At 40.3% G+C, this 18,961-nt stretch overlaps 1 protein-coding gene across 1 annotated transcript in view; it reads right to left on the bottom strand.

Moving 5' to 3' along the window:
- Positions 1-1,999: 1,999 nt before the first annotated feature.
- ATP6V1H (ATPase H+ transporting V1 subunit H) overlaps positions 2,000-18,961 on the bottom strand; it is a 196,620-nt gene continuing 179,658 nt past the window's right edge. The window contains exon 15 of the mRNA XM_075353271.1: positions 2,000-2,368. Within this exon, the coding sequence (XP_075209386.1) occupies positions 2,308-2,368 (61 nt within the window). The 3' untranslated portion in view covers positions 2,000-2,307. The remainder of the gene's footprint in view (positions 2,369-18,961) is intronic.

Below are 18,961 nucleotides of genomic sequence, written 5' to 3'. Positions count from 1 at the left end.
TGTGTATTTTACCTTGGCTAGTTATCAGAAATAGGGGGACCTTATGCCATTTTAATTAAATAATTTAAAAATCGGCGCAGAGTCCCCTCTGTTTTTTTATAATCAGCCAAAGTAAAGCAGACAGCTGAGGACTGCAGCCCCAAGCCATCTGTTTTACCTACGCTAATTACCAAAATTAGGCGGGAGCCCATGTAATTTTTTTCCCCGTTATTGTTCACAGCAGCGTGCAGGCATCTTCCCCATGCAATAAAGCTTGTTGATTGGTTGCACGACAGACTTTAACAAACATTATTAGCATATGAATAGTACTTTAACTTTGAGCTCAGACTAATATATATATATATATATACACATACATATACATATATATATATATATATATATATATATATATATATATATATATATATATATATATGTCCATGTTCAAGTCTCAGGAAGGAAACCTATATCCTATTTTCTTAGACTCTCTTGTAACAGGGTTGGTGACTCAGGATGATTGGAGGGTGGCTGTAGTGGTATCGATATTTCAGAAAGGTAAGAAAGAGGGTAGATCTATGCAACTACCCTCCAGTCTGATATCAGTGGTAGGCAAAGTTTTTTAAGGGAATTTTAAGAAATGACATGCAAAAATATATTGCAGAAAATAATGGTGAAATATATATGTAATAATGTATATAATATATAGTAATATTAGTAATAGTATATAGTATATAGTAATATATAGTATAGTATAGTATAGTATATAGTAATATTAGTAATAGTATATAGTAATAATATATATAATAATGGTGATATATTGCAGAAAATAATAACTGACAACCAGCATGGATTAATGAATGATATGTTGTGTTGAACCAACATGTTGGGTTTCTCTGAGGAGGTAAATGCAAATCTGAATGTTGGTAATGCGGTTGAAGTGATTTATCTGAACTTTCCAAAGGCATTCGATATTGTACCACTTAAGCTCCTCTATAGGTCAACAGTGGGGTACCGCAGGGATCTGTGCTAGGATTGATTCTTTATATCCTTTTTATTAATTGGCATGTCGATGGGATTGAGAATAAAGTGTTAAGGTGGCTTTACACGCTACGAGATCGCTAAAGCGATCTCGTTGGGGTCACGGAATTTGTGATGCACATCCGGCCGCTGTAGCAATGTCGTTGCGTGTGACACCTATGAGCAATTTTGAATCGTCGCAAAAACTTTCAAAATCGCTCATTGGTGACATGGGGGTCCCTTCCCAAATATCGTTGCTGCTGCAGTAACGATATTGTTTGTCGTTCCTGTGGCAACACACATCGCTATGTGTGACGCCGCTGGAACGACAAACATCTCCTTACCTGCGTCCACCGGAAAAGGAGGAAGGAAGGACGTGGGCGGCATGTTCCGGCCACTCATCTCCTCCCCTCCTTTTCTATTGGGCAGCGGTTCAGTGACACTGCTGTGACATCGCTGTGACGCTGAACGAGCCGCCCCCTTAGAAAGGAGGCGGTTCGCCGGTCACAGCGACGCCGCAGAGCAGGTATGTGCGTGTGACGCTGCCGTAGCGATAATGTTCACTACGGCAGTGATCACCACATATCGGCCGTACGATGGGGGCGGGTGCTATCATGCTTGACATCGCTAGCATCGGCTAGCGATGTTGCAGCGTGTAAAGCGACCTTTAGGCTGTGTGCACACGTTGCGTTTTTTTAAATGTAAAGTGGTCTGAATACTTTCCGTACCCACTATATACCCAAGTGAGCAAAACAGTAACAATGTAGTGATGTGACAAGAATCTGCATAACTAATCATATGCTAAATAGTTATAAGTCAAATTTATGTATGAGATAATGAAGATGATTTTCTATAAAATAAAGGTGGTATCACATTTAAAGCTGTATTTCATGAATTATGGATCCTGAAAGTCAAAAGTTGAAATCATTGTTACCCTTTTGCTTGTTAATGTTTATAATTAAATCAGAAGGAACAATAAAAGAATAAAGCAAAAATGGTATTGTTTTCTGGAATGTTTTATTTGTATATTTCATGTAATAAATTAGCGAGACTACTAACAGATATCTCCTCTTCAATTCTGCACCTTAAAGCTGCATAACTGATTGCTTGTAGTCCCTCCGACCACTATGTCATAGTGAATTGTAACCCACAAAAACAGTTTCACATTAATACTTCACTACAACATGGATTTTAATGGGCAAGGAGAGCAGACAACACAAAGAGATCCGTTAATTGAAAAAAAATAGGAAAACATGGATTGGAGATACAGATGCAAAGCATGGATGCAGCAGCACATTACTGATAGATTTAACTTCTGGCAGTCACTGCAGGGGGTTGTTCTGATTGCAACTGTTTTCCCAGATATTCCCTGAAAGACATTAAATAAAAATATTAGTATAGTGATAAGCAAACTTAAACACCTCAGTTATACAGGTTCATTTTTCAGGTATGTTGCATTTATTCCCTTTTCCATATCATTAGTTTAAAGCAGTGAAGGCCGCTACACAAAAGAGATGGCCAGCGGAGAAAACAAGGCTAAAGCCTATCATCACTCGGCAGCCATCTCAGCGGGCACTACCATACACAGACACACTCGTTTGGGTAAGTGCTCGTGTTCTCTATGAGGGAGGCTTCATTAAACATATCTGGTGGCGACATCTCAGAGACCACAAAATGATCAGCAGTCCGACATGTCAGCGCCTTATTAACTCCACATACAAAAGTTGTCCAAGCCCCCATACACAGAGTGTCAGCCAAACCCATCAATATTGGCACGTTCAGCTGACATTAGTTTAACATATACTGGGGGCTTAAGTTTGCCAACAAGACAAGCTGTTTTCTAAATGAAGACACACTGAACATTACAAAACTACCAGTGAAATCTGCTATTACTACGGGAAGCAGCGGTAGGTTACACATTTATCTAGCAGTGGTCACTACAGGAGAAATATGGCATTACATTGTGCCCATTTAAAGGGAATCTGTCAGCAGGTTCTTGCTACCTCATCGGAGAGCAGCATATTGTAGGCAAAGAGATCCTGAAACTAACGATGCATCACTTACGGTATATTATTGTCTGCAGTTGTTCTGACACAATCAAAGATTTTAGTTTTAACAAAGCAGCAAAGCTTAAAAAGATGCCCCTGTCCACTCCATGCTTTTTATGTACATTTCTATAATGAGAGGATGCTAATCCCAGATGGGTGGTAGAGTCTGACTAATGATAAAGCTGCTGAAGCTTAAACTAACTTTGCAGGTTAACAAAAACACAGTTTGCTATAAGAGACACATGGCTGTAAACTGTATGTTAACCCTTACAGCAAGTAGTCTTCAGATTACATAGCAAAAACCTGTTGACAAACTCCCTTTAAGTAAATAGATGACCATGTAATATAGGAGCATGCTAAATCCTCCAGTGCAGGGGCCACTTCTTTACAGCTTATAAGTGACAACTCATGGCTCCATCCATACTTAGGCCCTGTGCGCACTAGACGGAATTTCCCACGGATTACCCGCGGATTTGCTGCATGTTTCGCTGCAGAAAATGTTCATAACATCTCTGCAGTGATTCACCAGCAATTACCTGCACTGAACTCCAGAGCTGTCACCTGAGCTCCGGAGTGCAGCGTAGACTAAACTGCGAGCGCTAAGTGATTAATTTCCCGGCGATTGCAGTTTAGTTCAGGCTGGGCTGATCTCCGGAGCTGAGGTGACAGCTCCGGAGATCAGCCCAGCCTGAACTAAACGGCAATCGCCGGGAAATCAATCACTCGGCGCTTGCAGTTTAGTCTAGGCTGCAAGCGCCGGGGAATCAATCACTCGGCGATTGCAATTTAGTCTAGGCTGCACTCCGGAGCTCAGGTGGGAGATCCGGAGTTCAGTGCAGGTAACCGCGGCCAGGCCTGGTATTACTGAAGATTCCTCCAGTAGTCAGTCCGACGCTGGATGCGGCATTTCCGCACCAAATCCGCAGCAAAACGCAACAAACCGCATGCGGATTTGGATGCGGATTTCGGTGTGGTATTTTCCCGCAGGTGCAGAAATCTTACTGAGCCTCCGGAATTTTCTTAAGAAAATTCCTTTTTCTAGTGCACACAGGGCCTTACTCTGTGCACCCTCCATGCTCCTTGACATGTCACATACAATCTGTGAAAGCGCATGGAGGAAGGGCAGGGTAAGTCAGAAAGGAAGCTGTGAGGTGTCATATAATAGCTGTAAAGTAGGGAAAGAGTGCAAAACGAGTGATGACAATATGCGTACTTGCTCTGCGCTCTTTCACAGCTCTTATGTGACATATGAGCCCTAACAGTTTATGACAGCAGAGAGAGTGAGGGGAAAGTGGAACATTAAACACACATGCATTAGAAGCAAAAAGCAATCCATGCCTCCATAATATTGAGAAAATGTGGATTTCTATTTACTTTTATCGCGCCTATAAGGAATTTGATTTACCGTAATCTGTTTCAAGAGTTTCTATAATTTATTTTATAAAGTGTATTATATAGCAGCATGCACTGCAACTTCCATAAGTTACAATATTTGCTTACTCCCACCCGCCGAACAGATATCCTTCGTTAATATATAAAAGATTCATAAAATGATTCTTAATTATGTGCCAAGAGTAATCCGGGTTTCGTTGTATGATGCTCCATCAGCACAGGTACTTCCAATAATGAAACATGAGCCGCCTGAGTGACAAACACTATAATTTACAGAACACAAACCCTGGGATCAGCTTCCCGTGTTGGCGATACAGAGCAGGGAACAAGATGCAGTTATCTGTATTTAAGGAAGACTTTTCCCGGTGTTCATCTTGTTATGAGCCATGGAGCATCGATCATCAAACACCAATGACATCCTATTAATACGATCGCTGATTTAATCTTGTCCATCAACATTTTTTGGGAAATATAGCACATACATAATCCAGTCTGTTAGACGTAAACCATTTCACATTGACAGATCTAGTTTTCAGCTCAGGGGTTTTTTTAATAGAAAAAGTGATTTTATCAAAAAGCAAATAGAAATGCAAAGCTGTATATATATTGGCTTCACGGGTGAAATCTCATTCCTGCTTAAAGTGTTGATTGAAGAATCAGGCGCCCTACCGCTAAGTCTTACCCCTAGGATCTTTACATTATACTCTATGGGATTCCTATAAACAAGATATTTAGTCCCACAGAGAATAAGAGGAAGGGTCTTTGCAAAGAAGTCTTTCCACGTTGTCAGACAGCTTCTTAAACAGATGGTTTTCTTTGCACAATTCCTACTTGTTAGACAACTTTCTTGACAATATGCTGATCAAAAAAAGTGACCCCCCTGCTGTTGCCCCTATTAATTAGTTGTAATGTGGGAAAAGCTGACAATAATGCTGCATTTATACTAGCGGGGTAGGAACGCTCATCTCCTGATAATCCGGTAACTGATCAGCGATCGTTTAAAGCCACAAGTTGAGATGACCAAAGTGTTACATTTCTTTGCAATGCCACCAAAGGAAAAATTAAGTACAGTATTGTATTTCAAATCATTTCATCCTCCAGAGCAAGACATTCATTGCTTTTTTTGGTAAAGAGATGATCATCTTAAAAAGTTTGGCCCTAACACAGAATTCTTTGACACAGAATATGAATTAGTAGACACAAAGGGAATCTGTCACCAGAGTTTTGCTATGTAATCTGAAGACTGCATGCTGAAGGGGGTAAAACTGTGCATTCAACAATGTATCACTTATCAGACTGTGCTGTGGTTTTCTTGTAATGAAGGTTTTATCATCAGGACCTTATCATTGCTTGGACTGCAGAAGCTACAGCAACCATGTGCCTGCTGGTCCAATTCTGCCCTCCCCACTGATAAGCAGCTCACTTTCTATAGACAATGCACACAGAAATCTGTGGTGTGGGCAGGGTTAGCTTTATGAGCTCTGCTACATCTATGTCACCACTACTGTAGCCAGTAAACTTCATAGGAATCAGAGTGTTTTTTTTCTACATTATGCTGCTCTCAGATGAGGTAGACAAAAAACTAAAGACAGATTCCCTTTAAGGCAGAACCCTTTTACAATTTATGGCATGCTAAATAAGGGTAATCCCTGTGGAATAATACCAACAACATGTACGCAGTGAGATCAAGAATCTAAGCAGAGTAAAAAAAAAATAAAAAATTAAAAAGTAAAAAACGCACCCCAATGTTAGTCAAAAATACAGCTTCACTTTTGACCATCTTCCTACCAAAGTTAACCACTTTTTCTTGAAGATTCTACACTAATATTGACGTCCTATCTTTTGGTCATCAATATCAGATTGTGGAGGCGGACAGCCAGCACCACAACCAGTTTCTTGCAGTACCAGCAGCAGCTGAATGTAAACAGGGTAACAGCACAGAACCCCATCTTTCCATTTAGTGGTCGTTATTGGGTACCGCAGATCAGCTCTATTTGAATAGCATCTCATGTGTGGGACCACTAGCGGCCACTAAACAGTGTTACAGAGTGATGGTGTCCTGTGCCATCAAACTGTCTAGATCCGACTTCCTTTTAGCAGCTGATCGCTGATGGTGCTAGGAGTCTGCTCCGACAAGCTAATGTTGATGACATATTATGGAAAGGTCATCAACATCAGTGTAATTGAAACCCCTTAAAATCACCATTCTAAAGCTTAAGGCTAAGTTCACACACTGCATTTTTTTGACGCTGCGTTTTTGGCCGCTACAAACGCACAAAAAACGCACCCGCGGCAGAAAAACGCGGCAACAAACGTATGCGTTTTTACCGCGATTTGGTGCATTTTTCCGCTGCGTTTTTGATTTCTGCGCAGGAAACAATTGACATGTCCATTTTTTTTTTTAAGCTCAAAACGCAGCTTAAAAAAAAAAACGTTGTGTGCGGACAGCAAAATTGAAAACTCAGACTTTGCTGGGGAAGCAAAGTCATGCAGTTTTGAGGCCAAAAACGCACCCAAAAAACACGCAAAAACGCCGCGAAAAACGCACTGTGTGCACATAGCCTAATCTATCAGGTTTGCCTAGAATCTCACCACTTTTCAGGAGGTTTCTGGTAAATAAATCTGGATAATTTTGCAGATTTTGCTACTTTACAAGTAAGTTAATGTAAATAGCCTTATAATGTCCAGCCGTTGAACAGAACAATCGCAGCTGGAAAATCAATGCATGTTTGTGTAATGTTCTGATGACAAAGGATAAGCAGACAGCTTGCAAAGTAAAAAAATAAGCAGAAGAGAAATAAATCTGCCATGTATAAAAAAAATCCATACCTCCTGCTGAATGTAATTATCACAATAGATTTGCCTTTCACTCAGTTACAGCACTTGGTAATTGCTGCGCTGTAAGTGTTCTCTACAGCTAATGTTAGGAGGACGCTCACGATGGGCTTGTATCGGCAAATTAAATTAGAACAGAATGATCCTAGCTATTCTTTCCGCTCATTTATATGTATTAACGAACACTTCTTCACAAAACCCATCCCTTTAATTTGGTGAGGTGCAAGTGTGCTACATTTATCATAGGTGGGAAAACTGGATTCATTGTTCCCTAAGAAAAACAGAATGGAGTATATGCAAATAAGAAGTGACAAGGGTGGAGGTCCCACGGTCTATGTGGGCTAAACAGCCACGAGTCTTACACATTCTCAAAAGGTGCAAATGGACTGCAGCAAATAAAAAAATGGGGTCCTGACGAATAGCACGTCAAATGCTTTCATCTTACTTCTTTCTTGACAGAAGGGTTTAAAACCTTTGCAATCATTACAACTCTTCAGAAAGAACTATTATTTTTACAGGTATACAAAACTTTTTTGTGACAGATTATACCTATTTCTAAAATCACACTTTATTAGAATATATATTTAAAACCACAAACTCCACAAAAAACTACAAAAATACCGTACATACAAATTCACACTGTATAGTGGTTGACACATATTATTAATCCCAAGTATAATTACAAATTATCCCACATGGGGAGGAAGGCACCTTTAAATGACCTAAAACAAGGTGGCAGGGATGTCCCCAAATGGTTTTAGGGGTATACTCTATTCCTTATCCCTAAACAGTTTTTCTACCTGTCAATGGAGTACACCCTTATTTTTCCGGTGCCCCCATTCCTTGACGGCTTTCCCTTTTCAATCCCTATTTGGGCATACAATTTAAAGAAATTGATGAAGATTTTTCCTCTTCCTTTATATTTTACTGGGTAGTGTCAACCCACTATCTGAGCATCTCAGCCTATTATATTCAGTGATACCCCAAAATATTAGACATTCAGAGTCAAAAGGCAATTATTGTATTCAGTTCTCAACTGTCCCTCAATAAACTGTACCCTGCCTACCAATGGAGTACATTCTAATTTGTACACTGCCCCCATTCCTCAGCGGCTGCCCCTCAGTGATTCACTGCCTCAAATAGTCATGCAAATAAACAAAAAAATACGGGACATATCAGATGTATTCAAATGAATTATCTGCTATTTTTCAGGGTCCTGAGATGTTTCTCATATCCATCAATAATTATCATTGAAAATTCGACGCGTTTCCCTCCCGCATTTTAAATATGTATTCTAATAAAGTGTGATTTTAGAAATAGGTATAATCTGTCACAAAATCATTACAACTCACTTTTGAAATGCTACAAAAGAATTCCAAAATTATCCTTTTATGGTCCCTACTACATTGCATGCCATAACACAGGGGTCCACAACCAGTGGCTCGTGGGCCTATGATGTGTGGCACACGGCAGTCTGCCGGCTTGTTGCATTAGCACCTGGTGTTGTAAACAGCTGTGATGAGCAGGTCTCCAGATGGTGAATTATGTGAGTATCCTCACACAGAAGAGCAGATATGGATGCCCATAAACTGGCTTTGAAAGATTTGAGAAGTTTAGATAGAAGGTACCATACTTGAAACTGGATATGACTGTGGTAGGAACGCTTGGTATAAGAATACTGAATGAGGGTAAGGTAGGCATTCCTGGATATTGGTAAATGGCCTCGATGTGATTTCTGTGGATAGATTTGGCTGTCATTTTACTGGTAATGGGGGCTCTTGGCATCTGTACTATGAGGGGTCGGAGCTAAATGTGGCTCGCAACCCTCTCTCAGAGCTGAATGTGTGACCCTCTTTAAGAGCTGGATGTGGTTCGCGACCCTCCCTTAGAGCTGAATGTAGCTTTCGACTCTCCCTCAGAGACCGAATGTGGCTCGTGACGCTCCCTTAGAGTCTTATGTGGCTCATGACCTTCCTTCAGAGCCAAAATTGGCTTACGACCCTCCCTCAGAGCTGGATGTGACTAAAGACCCTCCCTCAGAGCCGAATATGGCTCACAACCGTCTTTCAAAGCTGAATGTGGCTGATGACCCTTCCTCAGAGCTAATTTTTCAGAGAAGACTGATTTTTTTCCATTCTACAGTGTATCAGAATTAAAGAAAGCTCATCAAAATTGTACCCCTGCCTTACCATAGTACATAATCCTTTGTTAGGTCCTCGGGTACTATGAAAATTGACCGATGCCTGCTAATCCTGTTGTGAGTGTGATGCGATGACAGAAGGATTTAACTGCGATCAGAATCTCCTCCGTTTTTGCCAGCTGTCACAAGAACCTGGCGGTTTATTACAGTAATGGTCCTCTTGATCATGGGGCACAGTGACAGCGGCTACATAATCAAGGCACATAGGGGTAAGAGCTCTGTGGTTGTATTACTGCTGCTCTATAATATTACAGCACGGGTTGTCAAAAAGTTAAATAAATAACAAGTAGCAAATAAATAGAAAATATATTACAAAATCTTCACTTTTCCTAGGCAGCATGATTGACAACATAATCAAACTAACATCCCAGATCTGAGTGACATAGGATGTGAAGTTCGGAAAAAAAATGTCTTCTGATATTGCTTAATGGCTTATGTCGAATCCCTGAGTCTTTGATCAGCCATCCACACAATAAAGTATATAATAAAATAGGAAAAATGCCATGTAGCATAAATTTTGTAACTGCAGAGGAACAGCACCTGTGACAATCATCTCGTTAATAGGCTATTAAGTGACAAGTAGAATTAGGGTTGTCTCTCAAAATCAGGAGGTATAAATAACAAACTTTTTTTTCTGGAGGGGGGGTGAAAAAAGATCAAGAGTCATAAGAGTACTGTATTTGGTTTGTAATTTCCACATTCAGTACTATGATATCTGTTATTACTGAGCTACAGAAGTAATGCAGCGCTGCAGACATTATAGAAAATGACTGTCCATTAGAGTTATTTGTGCAGGACATCTAGTGAGGCACATTTAACCAAATGCTGTTAAGTAGGTTTGCCTTTATGATTCAGGAAATGTGAAATTAATTTTGCTGAATTATTACGTATGATGAACATGAAATAGGATATAGGAAAATAGCAGAGAGTGCAATGCACTAGTGACACGCTGCAAGAAGCCCTCCATTATATCAAAGCCGTGTCTCATGGAAGGGATCCCAAAATATGAGGTTAATGGGATTTCGTATAGTTAATATCAATTGATTTCCAATCTTATGTACAGGTTTGATTGCACAGAAACAGCATTGGATTTGGTGACAGAGCTATGGTTAAATGCTGTATAACACTAGGTCCCAATTATCCTGCAATTGGATCACAGCTTCGGAGGAGAGGGAGGGACTAATCTCCCTATCTCCTTTATTATCAGCTGATGCGATTATCGCAATGCATTCTGGTGTCATCTGAGTGCAGTGTGATATTTCACTCACACCCATAGACTTGTATGGGTGCGAGTGAACACGGATCGGATTATTCCTACAGCATGCTGCAATTGTTTTCTTGGTCCGATTAGGCTAAGAGAAAAATTGCAGATGGGAACAGCCCCATAGAGTAATATGGGTCTGAGTGGAATGCGATTTTTACTTGCTGTGTGTCCTAGCCATAACAGTTAAAATGGCTTCCAAATGAGAAAAAAGTAGTAGGTCCAGCACATATAAAAAAAAACTTGTCTTTTATTCGAATATCATAAAAGGATGTTTTCACATACAGAGATACACTTGTAAAAACAAGTCACGATAGTCCAGATTAACGCGTTTCGAGGATAACCTCTTAGTCGGTTATGATTAAGAGGATATCCTGGAAATGTGTTGATCTGGACTATCCTGACCTGTTTTTACAAGTGTATCTCAGTATGTGAATCTATCTTTTTATGATGTCGGAATAAAAGACGGGTTTTTTAAATGTGCTGGACCTACTACTTTTTTCATTTCGATCCCTGGAGGCAAATGTCCGTGCACTGGGTACAGGTGAGCTGGTCTTCTTGTTTTTTTTTCTAGTTAAAACGGCTTCTAGCTTTATCCAAAGGCTCCAACGTGTGGGATGAAGAATGACAAGACCCACTTTGGTCTCTGGAGAAGATTTGGAGTACAGGTAAAAAACTGAAGCTCAATACCACACAGCACTAAAGTACTAATGAAGACTGTGCAGACATTAATGCGGGCGTCACACGATACGATCTATTGTGCGATCGCACGAGCGATCGTACCCGCCCCCGTCGTTTGTGCGTCACGGGCAATTAGTTGCTCGTGGCACACAAAGTCATTAAACCCCCATCACATGTACTTACCTGCTGAGCGACGTCGCTGTGGGCGGCGAACATCCACTTCCTGAAGGGGGAGGGACGTTCGGTGTCACAGCGACGTCACACAGCCGCCGGCCAATAGAAGTGGACGGGCGGAGATGAGCGGGATGTAAACATCCCGCCCACCTCCTTCCTTCAGCACTGGCGGCGGGACGCAGGTAAGCTGTGTTCGTCGTTCCCCGGGTGTCACACGGAGCGACGTGTGCTGCCCCAGGAACGATGAGCAGGACGTGCGATTTTTAGAAAATGAGCGACGTGTCAGCGATGAACGAGAAGGTGAGTATTTCTGCTCGTTCATAGCTGTCACACGCTAAGATATATCAAGCGATGCCGGATGTGCGTCACTTACGACGTGACCCCGCCGACATATCTCACGATATATATCGTCTCGTGTGACGCTCGCATAAGAGTCTGGGTGATTTTCTCTTGTCACCATTTTTTGCAGACTATATATTTCCACAATCATAAAGCCTTCACTATCTCTAAGGAGATCTCCCCAGATTGTGCAATGAACCTTCTGAAAGAAGCCAGCATTCTGTCTGAATCACAGCTCGGCATGCCAGTTTTACTTGACCACATATAAAAAAAAAGTTCAGAAGCAAATGCACATTACTGTATCTAGCAGATGGGACCCAGATGAAGCAGTAAACGTGGAAGACTGAATTAACCAATTCTAAAGATAGAGATTTTATAATATATATATATATATATATATATATATATATATATATATATATATATATATAGAGATATACACACACATATATTATCATACATACATATATTATATATACACATACACATATGCACAGTATACCGCAAAAGTGAATACACCGTAACATTTATGTAATTTACAAGCCGCATACTAACTACATTGTATCAATGTATAATTTCTTCAATGTTGCTCCATGAAAAGTTATGATAAAATATTAACAAAAATATATATACACAGACAAACACATACATACATACATACACTTACACACCGTATTTTTCGGTTTATAAGACGCACCCCAAATTTAAAGGGGGAAAAAAATGGGGTCCGTCTTACAATCCAGTGGGGTCTTACTAGGAGCAAGCAGCAGCGGTGGTGGAGCAGGGTACCAGGAGGCAGGAGCGGTGGTGGAGTAGGGCGATGCTGCGGATGGGTTCCAGATGCACGCTGTGGGCACAGTGAGACAGGCAACTTCCAGAAACTGTCGGCAGTGTGGGCTTCAGAGAAATAGCACCCAGAGACAGCGCACACGCAGATGGAGTTCTCGGCTCAAGATCTCATCTATGGTCGTGCCACCTCTGGGCGCTATTTTCCTTAAGTCCGCTGCTGGAGGAGAAATGAGCCGGAGGCATCGCGTGGTCAGATGAGATCTTGAGCCACCCAATAATGAGTGAAGCTCAGATTACAGAGCTGTCACACATCTCTGAACCGCGAGAGACACTCGTGATACAGGGCCTGAAAGAAGAACTGGAGAAGATGTAGAAGGTGAAGGTAACAGTGATTCCAGTAGTGATAGGACCACTTGGAACAGTGATCCCTAAGCTGCAAGAATGACTACAACAGATCCCAGGAGCAACCATTTCAACCCTCTGTCGAGAAAAGCACAGTGATGAGAACAACTAAGATCCTGTGCAGAACCCTCAAACTCCCAAAAATGAGAATGGACAAAAAAAAACAACAAAAAACAAAACAAAAAAACAAAACAAACCACTCCGCAGGGGGTGCGAAGGTAATTTAACTACACACACACACACACACACACACACTCTATCATCACAAAAGTACATCCCTCACATTTTTGTAAATATTCTATTATATCTTTTCATGGTGCAACATTGAAGAAATTATGCTTTGATACACTGTAAAGTAGTCAGTGTACAGCTTCGTTTACAGTGTAAATTTGGTGTGTTCTCTAAAAAACTCAGCACACTGCGATTAATGTATTTTTTAGCTATTCTAAGGTATTCACATCCTAATGGTGTGAGGATTTGGAATTACAGCTTATTAATTTGTAGCTGCCTTTGTTTCAAGGGGCCGAAAGTAATTGGACAATTATCTCACAAACTCTTAAATGGGCTGTATGGGCTATTCCCTTGTTAATCCATCATTAAATAAGTAAAAGGTCTGGAGCTCCTTCCAGGTATGGCATTTGCATTTGGAAGCTGTTGAAGGGAAGAACTCTCTGAAGGAAGTAGGCTTTGCAGTATTTGAGTCTACCATACAGAGAAGACTTCATGAAAGCAAATACAGAGGGGTCGCCACAAGGTGCAAACCATTAATCAGCCTTAAAAATAGAAAGGCCGGATTATACTTTTTAAGTAAAGAAAAAACATCTAAAGAAGCCAGCCCAGTTTTGGAAAAGCATTCTTTGGAGAGATGAAACTCAGATCAACCTGTAGCAGAATGATGGGAAGAAGACAGTATGGATAATGCTTGGAACGGCTCATGATCCAAAGCACAACACATCCTCTGTAAAACATGGACGAGGCAGTGTGATGCCTGGGCAGGCATTGTTTCCAATTGCACCTATTAAACCAGAAAGTCCATACTTCAATTGCATCTGTTATTTCATTTTAAAGCAAAAACAGTGGCCTACAGAGCTCAAATCACAAAGATTCGATCACTATTCAAATATTTCTGTCAATCAAATCGCAGTGCATTTCTGTAACACAACTTGCAGATATTTATGAAATAAAACCTCCAATCTCAGAACAGAAGCTATGCTTACATTAAGCACCCTAGCGCCACTATAGCACTGGCTTTACTTTCCATATGAAAATCCTGATGGTTGGTTTTCTTTAAGTCACGTTATGCTATGTACCAGTAGTGCTCTAGACTAACAAAAATACATATGCATCTCTGGTTCCTAAAAATGTAGCGCCTCAAAACTTAGTTGCCAAATTTAAATACATTTACAGTAATTGCTATTATAAAATAGTACTTACTCTGTGGCTGCACCCAGAATCTCCCTCCTGACTGCTCATTTTTCGGCTATTTACAGCTAGTCAACTTTCAACTTTAAAACTCTCTCTGTGCAAAAAAATAACTACTATTATACTGCCTGTATGGACATGAATCACTACTGTATGGACAAGAATATAGGAACTATAATACTGCCCACATGTACAAGAATATAACTACTATAATACTGCTTTCATGTAAAAAGAAAAATATATAACTACTATAAAAATCTTTCTATGTAAAAGACTATGACTGCAATAATACTGCCCCCTATGTACAAGCATATAACTACTATAATACTGACAAATCTTAAAAAAGAAGTACTGCTCCAGAAATTTACAGGCATTAGCACAGGACTATCTTCCGGTCATACTGAAGAAAATACCTCACCACCGGAGAAGACAGAGGTTACTAATTCTTCCTTTAAACTGTACTTTTATAGACATCTGACGAAAAGAGGAACAGATAACATCTAACATATCGCCAACAAAATAAAAAAAACATTTAATCAATCAAAATGTTAGTCGATATCCGTTCCTTCCTATGCCAGATCTCAATATTGTAAGCATTAACAGCCTCAGTGTTCTTCAATTCTTTTCTATAATAGTATAATACTGCTCAGTATACAAGACTATAACTACTATATAAGTTACCTCTATGTACAATAATATTAGAATAATACTGCCCCCATATGCAAACATATAATTACTATAATATTGACATTTACAAGAATAGCTAGTATAATATTATACCCTATGTAAAAGAATACTACAATACTATCGACTGTATACAAGAATACAAGTACTATAATACTGCCTTCTATGTACTAGAATATAATGCTATAATACTGTCCAATATGTACAAGAATGTAACGACTTTAACACTTTCCCATGTACAAGAATAACTACTCTAATATACTCCCCTATGTACAAGAATATAACTACTATAATATTTCCTTCTATGCACTAAAATATAATGGATATAATATTGCCTCATATCTACAAACATGTAATATAATATTGTTCCAAGTGCAAGAAAATAATTACTATAATACTGCCTTCTATGCACAAGGATTTACCATAATACTGTTTTCTATGAACTAGACTATAACTGCTATAATACTGCCCCGTATGTACAAGAATATAAAATAATATTGCCCCATGTAGAAGAATAAATACTATAACGGTGCACTCACACTGGTATACAGACAGCGTGTAACACGGCTGAGTGCTATCTGATGTTTTATTGGTTAACACTTGGCCCAGTGTTATACTATGGATCAGTGGTGATCAGCGATTTTTCTCATGCTGATCCGGCAAGAGCAAAAAATGGCAGCATGCTGCGATTGGTAGCACGTCTCTGTTCACTCGCACCCATTCAAATCTGTGTGTGTGGATGAGACATCGGCCTGCACTCAGATGTCATCAGTGCAGTCCTAAATGTGTAAAGACAGGCAATGGAGAAGATGGAGAAATTACCCTCTCCTCCTCATCTATACCCAGATTCTCGCATGCAATAGAATAGGAGCACAGTAGAATAACACTCAGCTCACGATCGCAGCAGAGTTTGAGCCAAGTGTCATTAGCATCTCGCATCCAATGTTCTCACATCTGATGACATATGCTTGTCTGACCCTGGCCTAATACTGCCTCCTATGTTCAAGAATATAACTACTGAATATTGCCTCCAAGTATAACAACATCTGTATGTTTTTCTCACTATCTGACTTGAAATCAGAATAAACCTTTCCCGTTTTAGAATGAGAATTACCAAAATGTTTTATATTTTCCAAATGCCAGAATAATGAGAGAGAGAGAATGGTTTAAGGCTTTTCTATTACTTTCTGCAAAGTCAAAAGTTTACATACATTTCATTAGTATTATCATTGCCCATAAATGTATGACCTCGGTGAAACATTTTGGATATCCTTCCACAAGCTTCTCTCAATAGTTGGTAGGAATTTGGGCCCATTACTCCTGAAAGAACTGGTGTAACTGAGTCATGTCTGTAGGTCGCATTGCTCGCACCGGCCTTTTCAGCTTTGACCATAAATTTTCAATAGGATTGAGATCAGGGCTTTGTGATGGCCACTCCAAAACATGGACTTTGTTATCCTTAAGCCACTTTGTAACCAGTTTGGCAGTATGCTTTGAGTAATTATCCATTTGGAAGATTTCAGCCCAAGCTTTAAGTTCCTGCTGATGTCTTGAGATGTTTCTTCAGTATTGCCACATAATTTTCTTTCCTTCTGATGCCATCTATTTTGTGAAGTGCACCAGTCCCGCCAACAGCAAAACAACCCCACAACATGATGCTGCCACCCCCATATTTCATAGTTGGGATGCTGTTCTTAGGCTTCAAAGATTCTCCCTTTTTCCTGCAAACTAACGATGGTCATTATAGCCAAACAGTTCAATTTTAGTTTTGTCAGACCATAGGATATGTTGCCAAAAATTAAGGTCTTTGTTCCTGTGTGCATTTGCAAACATTAAGGGTACTTTCACACATCCGGATTTTTGCTCTGCGGCACAATACGGCGTTCTGCAGAAAAACCGCAACCGGCTTTTGTAACGCCGGTTGCGGTTTTTTTTGCATAGACTTACATTAGTGCCGTATTGTGCCGCAGGGGCTTGCGTTCGGTCCGGTTTTTGCCGCATGCGGCAGATTTAGCCGATGCCGCGGCCGGATCGAATGTTCCCTGCAACGTTTTTTGCTCCGGCAAAAAACACCGCATCGCGCCGCATCCGGCCGCTGCGGCGCATTTTTCAATGCATACCTATGGAGGCCGGATGCGGCGCGATGCAGAAAAAAAACGCATCCGCTCGCCGCATGCGGTTTTTCCCACTGCGCATGCTCAGTAGCATGCCGCAACCGGAAAAAAACGGACGGGCCGCATGTAAAAACTTATGCAAAGGATGCGGTGTTTTCGCCGCATCCGTTGCATAGTTTTCACAGACGGATTGAGCCGCAGTGCTCAAACCGGATGTGTGAAAGTAGCCTAACCTGGTTTTTTAGGTTTCTTTTGGAGTAATGGCTTCTTCCTGGCAGAGTGGCCTTTCAGGCCATGTTGATACAGTACTCATTTCACTGTGGATAATGACATAATCTTACCAGCTTCCGCCAGCATCTTCACAAAATCTTTTTCTTTTGTTCTTGGGTTGACATGCACATTTCTGACCAAAGCACGTACATCTCTGGTACATAGAACCTGTTTCTTCCTGAGCAATATGAGGGCTGGACATTGCCATTTTGTTTGTACTTGCATATAATTGTTTGTACAGAAGATTGAGGCACCTTCAGGTATCTGGAAATTGCACGCAAAGATGAACCAGACTTGTGCATGTCCACAATTCTCTTCCTGAGATTTTGGCTTATTTCTTTTGACTTTCCCATGATGCTACACAAAATAGCAGTGTGTTTCAGGTGTGTATTAAACTACATCCACAGGTGTGTCTCTCTAATTAACTCAGATGTTGCCAATAAACATCAGGAGCTTCCAAAGACATGACAGTCATATGGTCTGCCCCATATTGTTTATAGGCATAATACCCTTAGTGTATGTAAACTTTTAACCTTGCATACAGTAATAAAAATGCCTCAAAACATTCTCTCTCTCTCATTATTCTGGCATTTGGCAAAAATAAATAATTTTGGTTCCTAATTGACCTAAAACAGAAAAGGTTTTTTTCTGATTTCATGTCAGATAGTGAGGAAAACATGCAGATGTGTCTTTTTAGATAGTGTATGTAAACTTCTGGTTTCAACGGTAACTACTATAATACTGCCTCCATGTACAAGAATTGTCCCCTATTTACAAAGCTATAACTACAAGTCACATTTACAATCCCCCTATGTACAATAAGTACTATATTACTGCTTTACCTTCACAAAAATGGTAACTACTAATAGGTGAGGTTTTACACACAACTTCCTCTGATAATTCCTTGTATTTTTAACCAGAGTCTTCCTCTTGCTCTCCAGTGGGCACAGGCATGCGACCTTGAGGCTGTAGGACCTGGCTCATGTGCAATGTGTCAACTACAGGCAGGGAGCAGTGATATTTTATAACTTACAATGGCAGAAAAAAGGGTTTATAGAGGACACCTGCCTCGTTGTGCAAAACTACTAATTGGCCACAATTGCATTTGACCTTAGCATGTAAAGAGTTATAAGACTCGTAATATTAGTTTTTTCACTCCCGACCGTGTCAACGGTACATTGCAAGTGACACCCACGGAGGATTTCACCATAATAGTTCAGCATGGGTGAGAACTACCTGCTCCCCACAATGTACTAATAGTACCAATACACCATGGGAAGGGATTAATTCAATAAATGCAAAGTTTGAAATAGACTAAAGTAAGAGGGTGATTAATATTAATGGAGCACTC

The sequence above is a fragment of the Anomaloglossus baeobatrachus genome, chromosome 6 (assembly GCF_048569485.1).
Source record: "Anomaloglossus baeobatrachus isolate aAnoBae1 chromosome 6, aAnoBae1.hap1, whole genome shotgun sequence".
Classification (NCBI taxonomy): domain Eukaryota; kingdom Metazoa; phylum Chordata; class Amphibia; order Anura; family Aromobatidae; genus Anomaloglossus; species Anomaloglossus baeobatrachus.
Note: the sequence above shows the minus strand (reverse complement) of the source record. Positions and strands in the feature narration are given on the sequence as shown.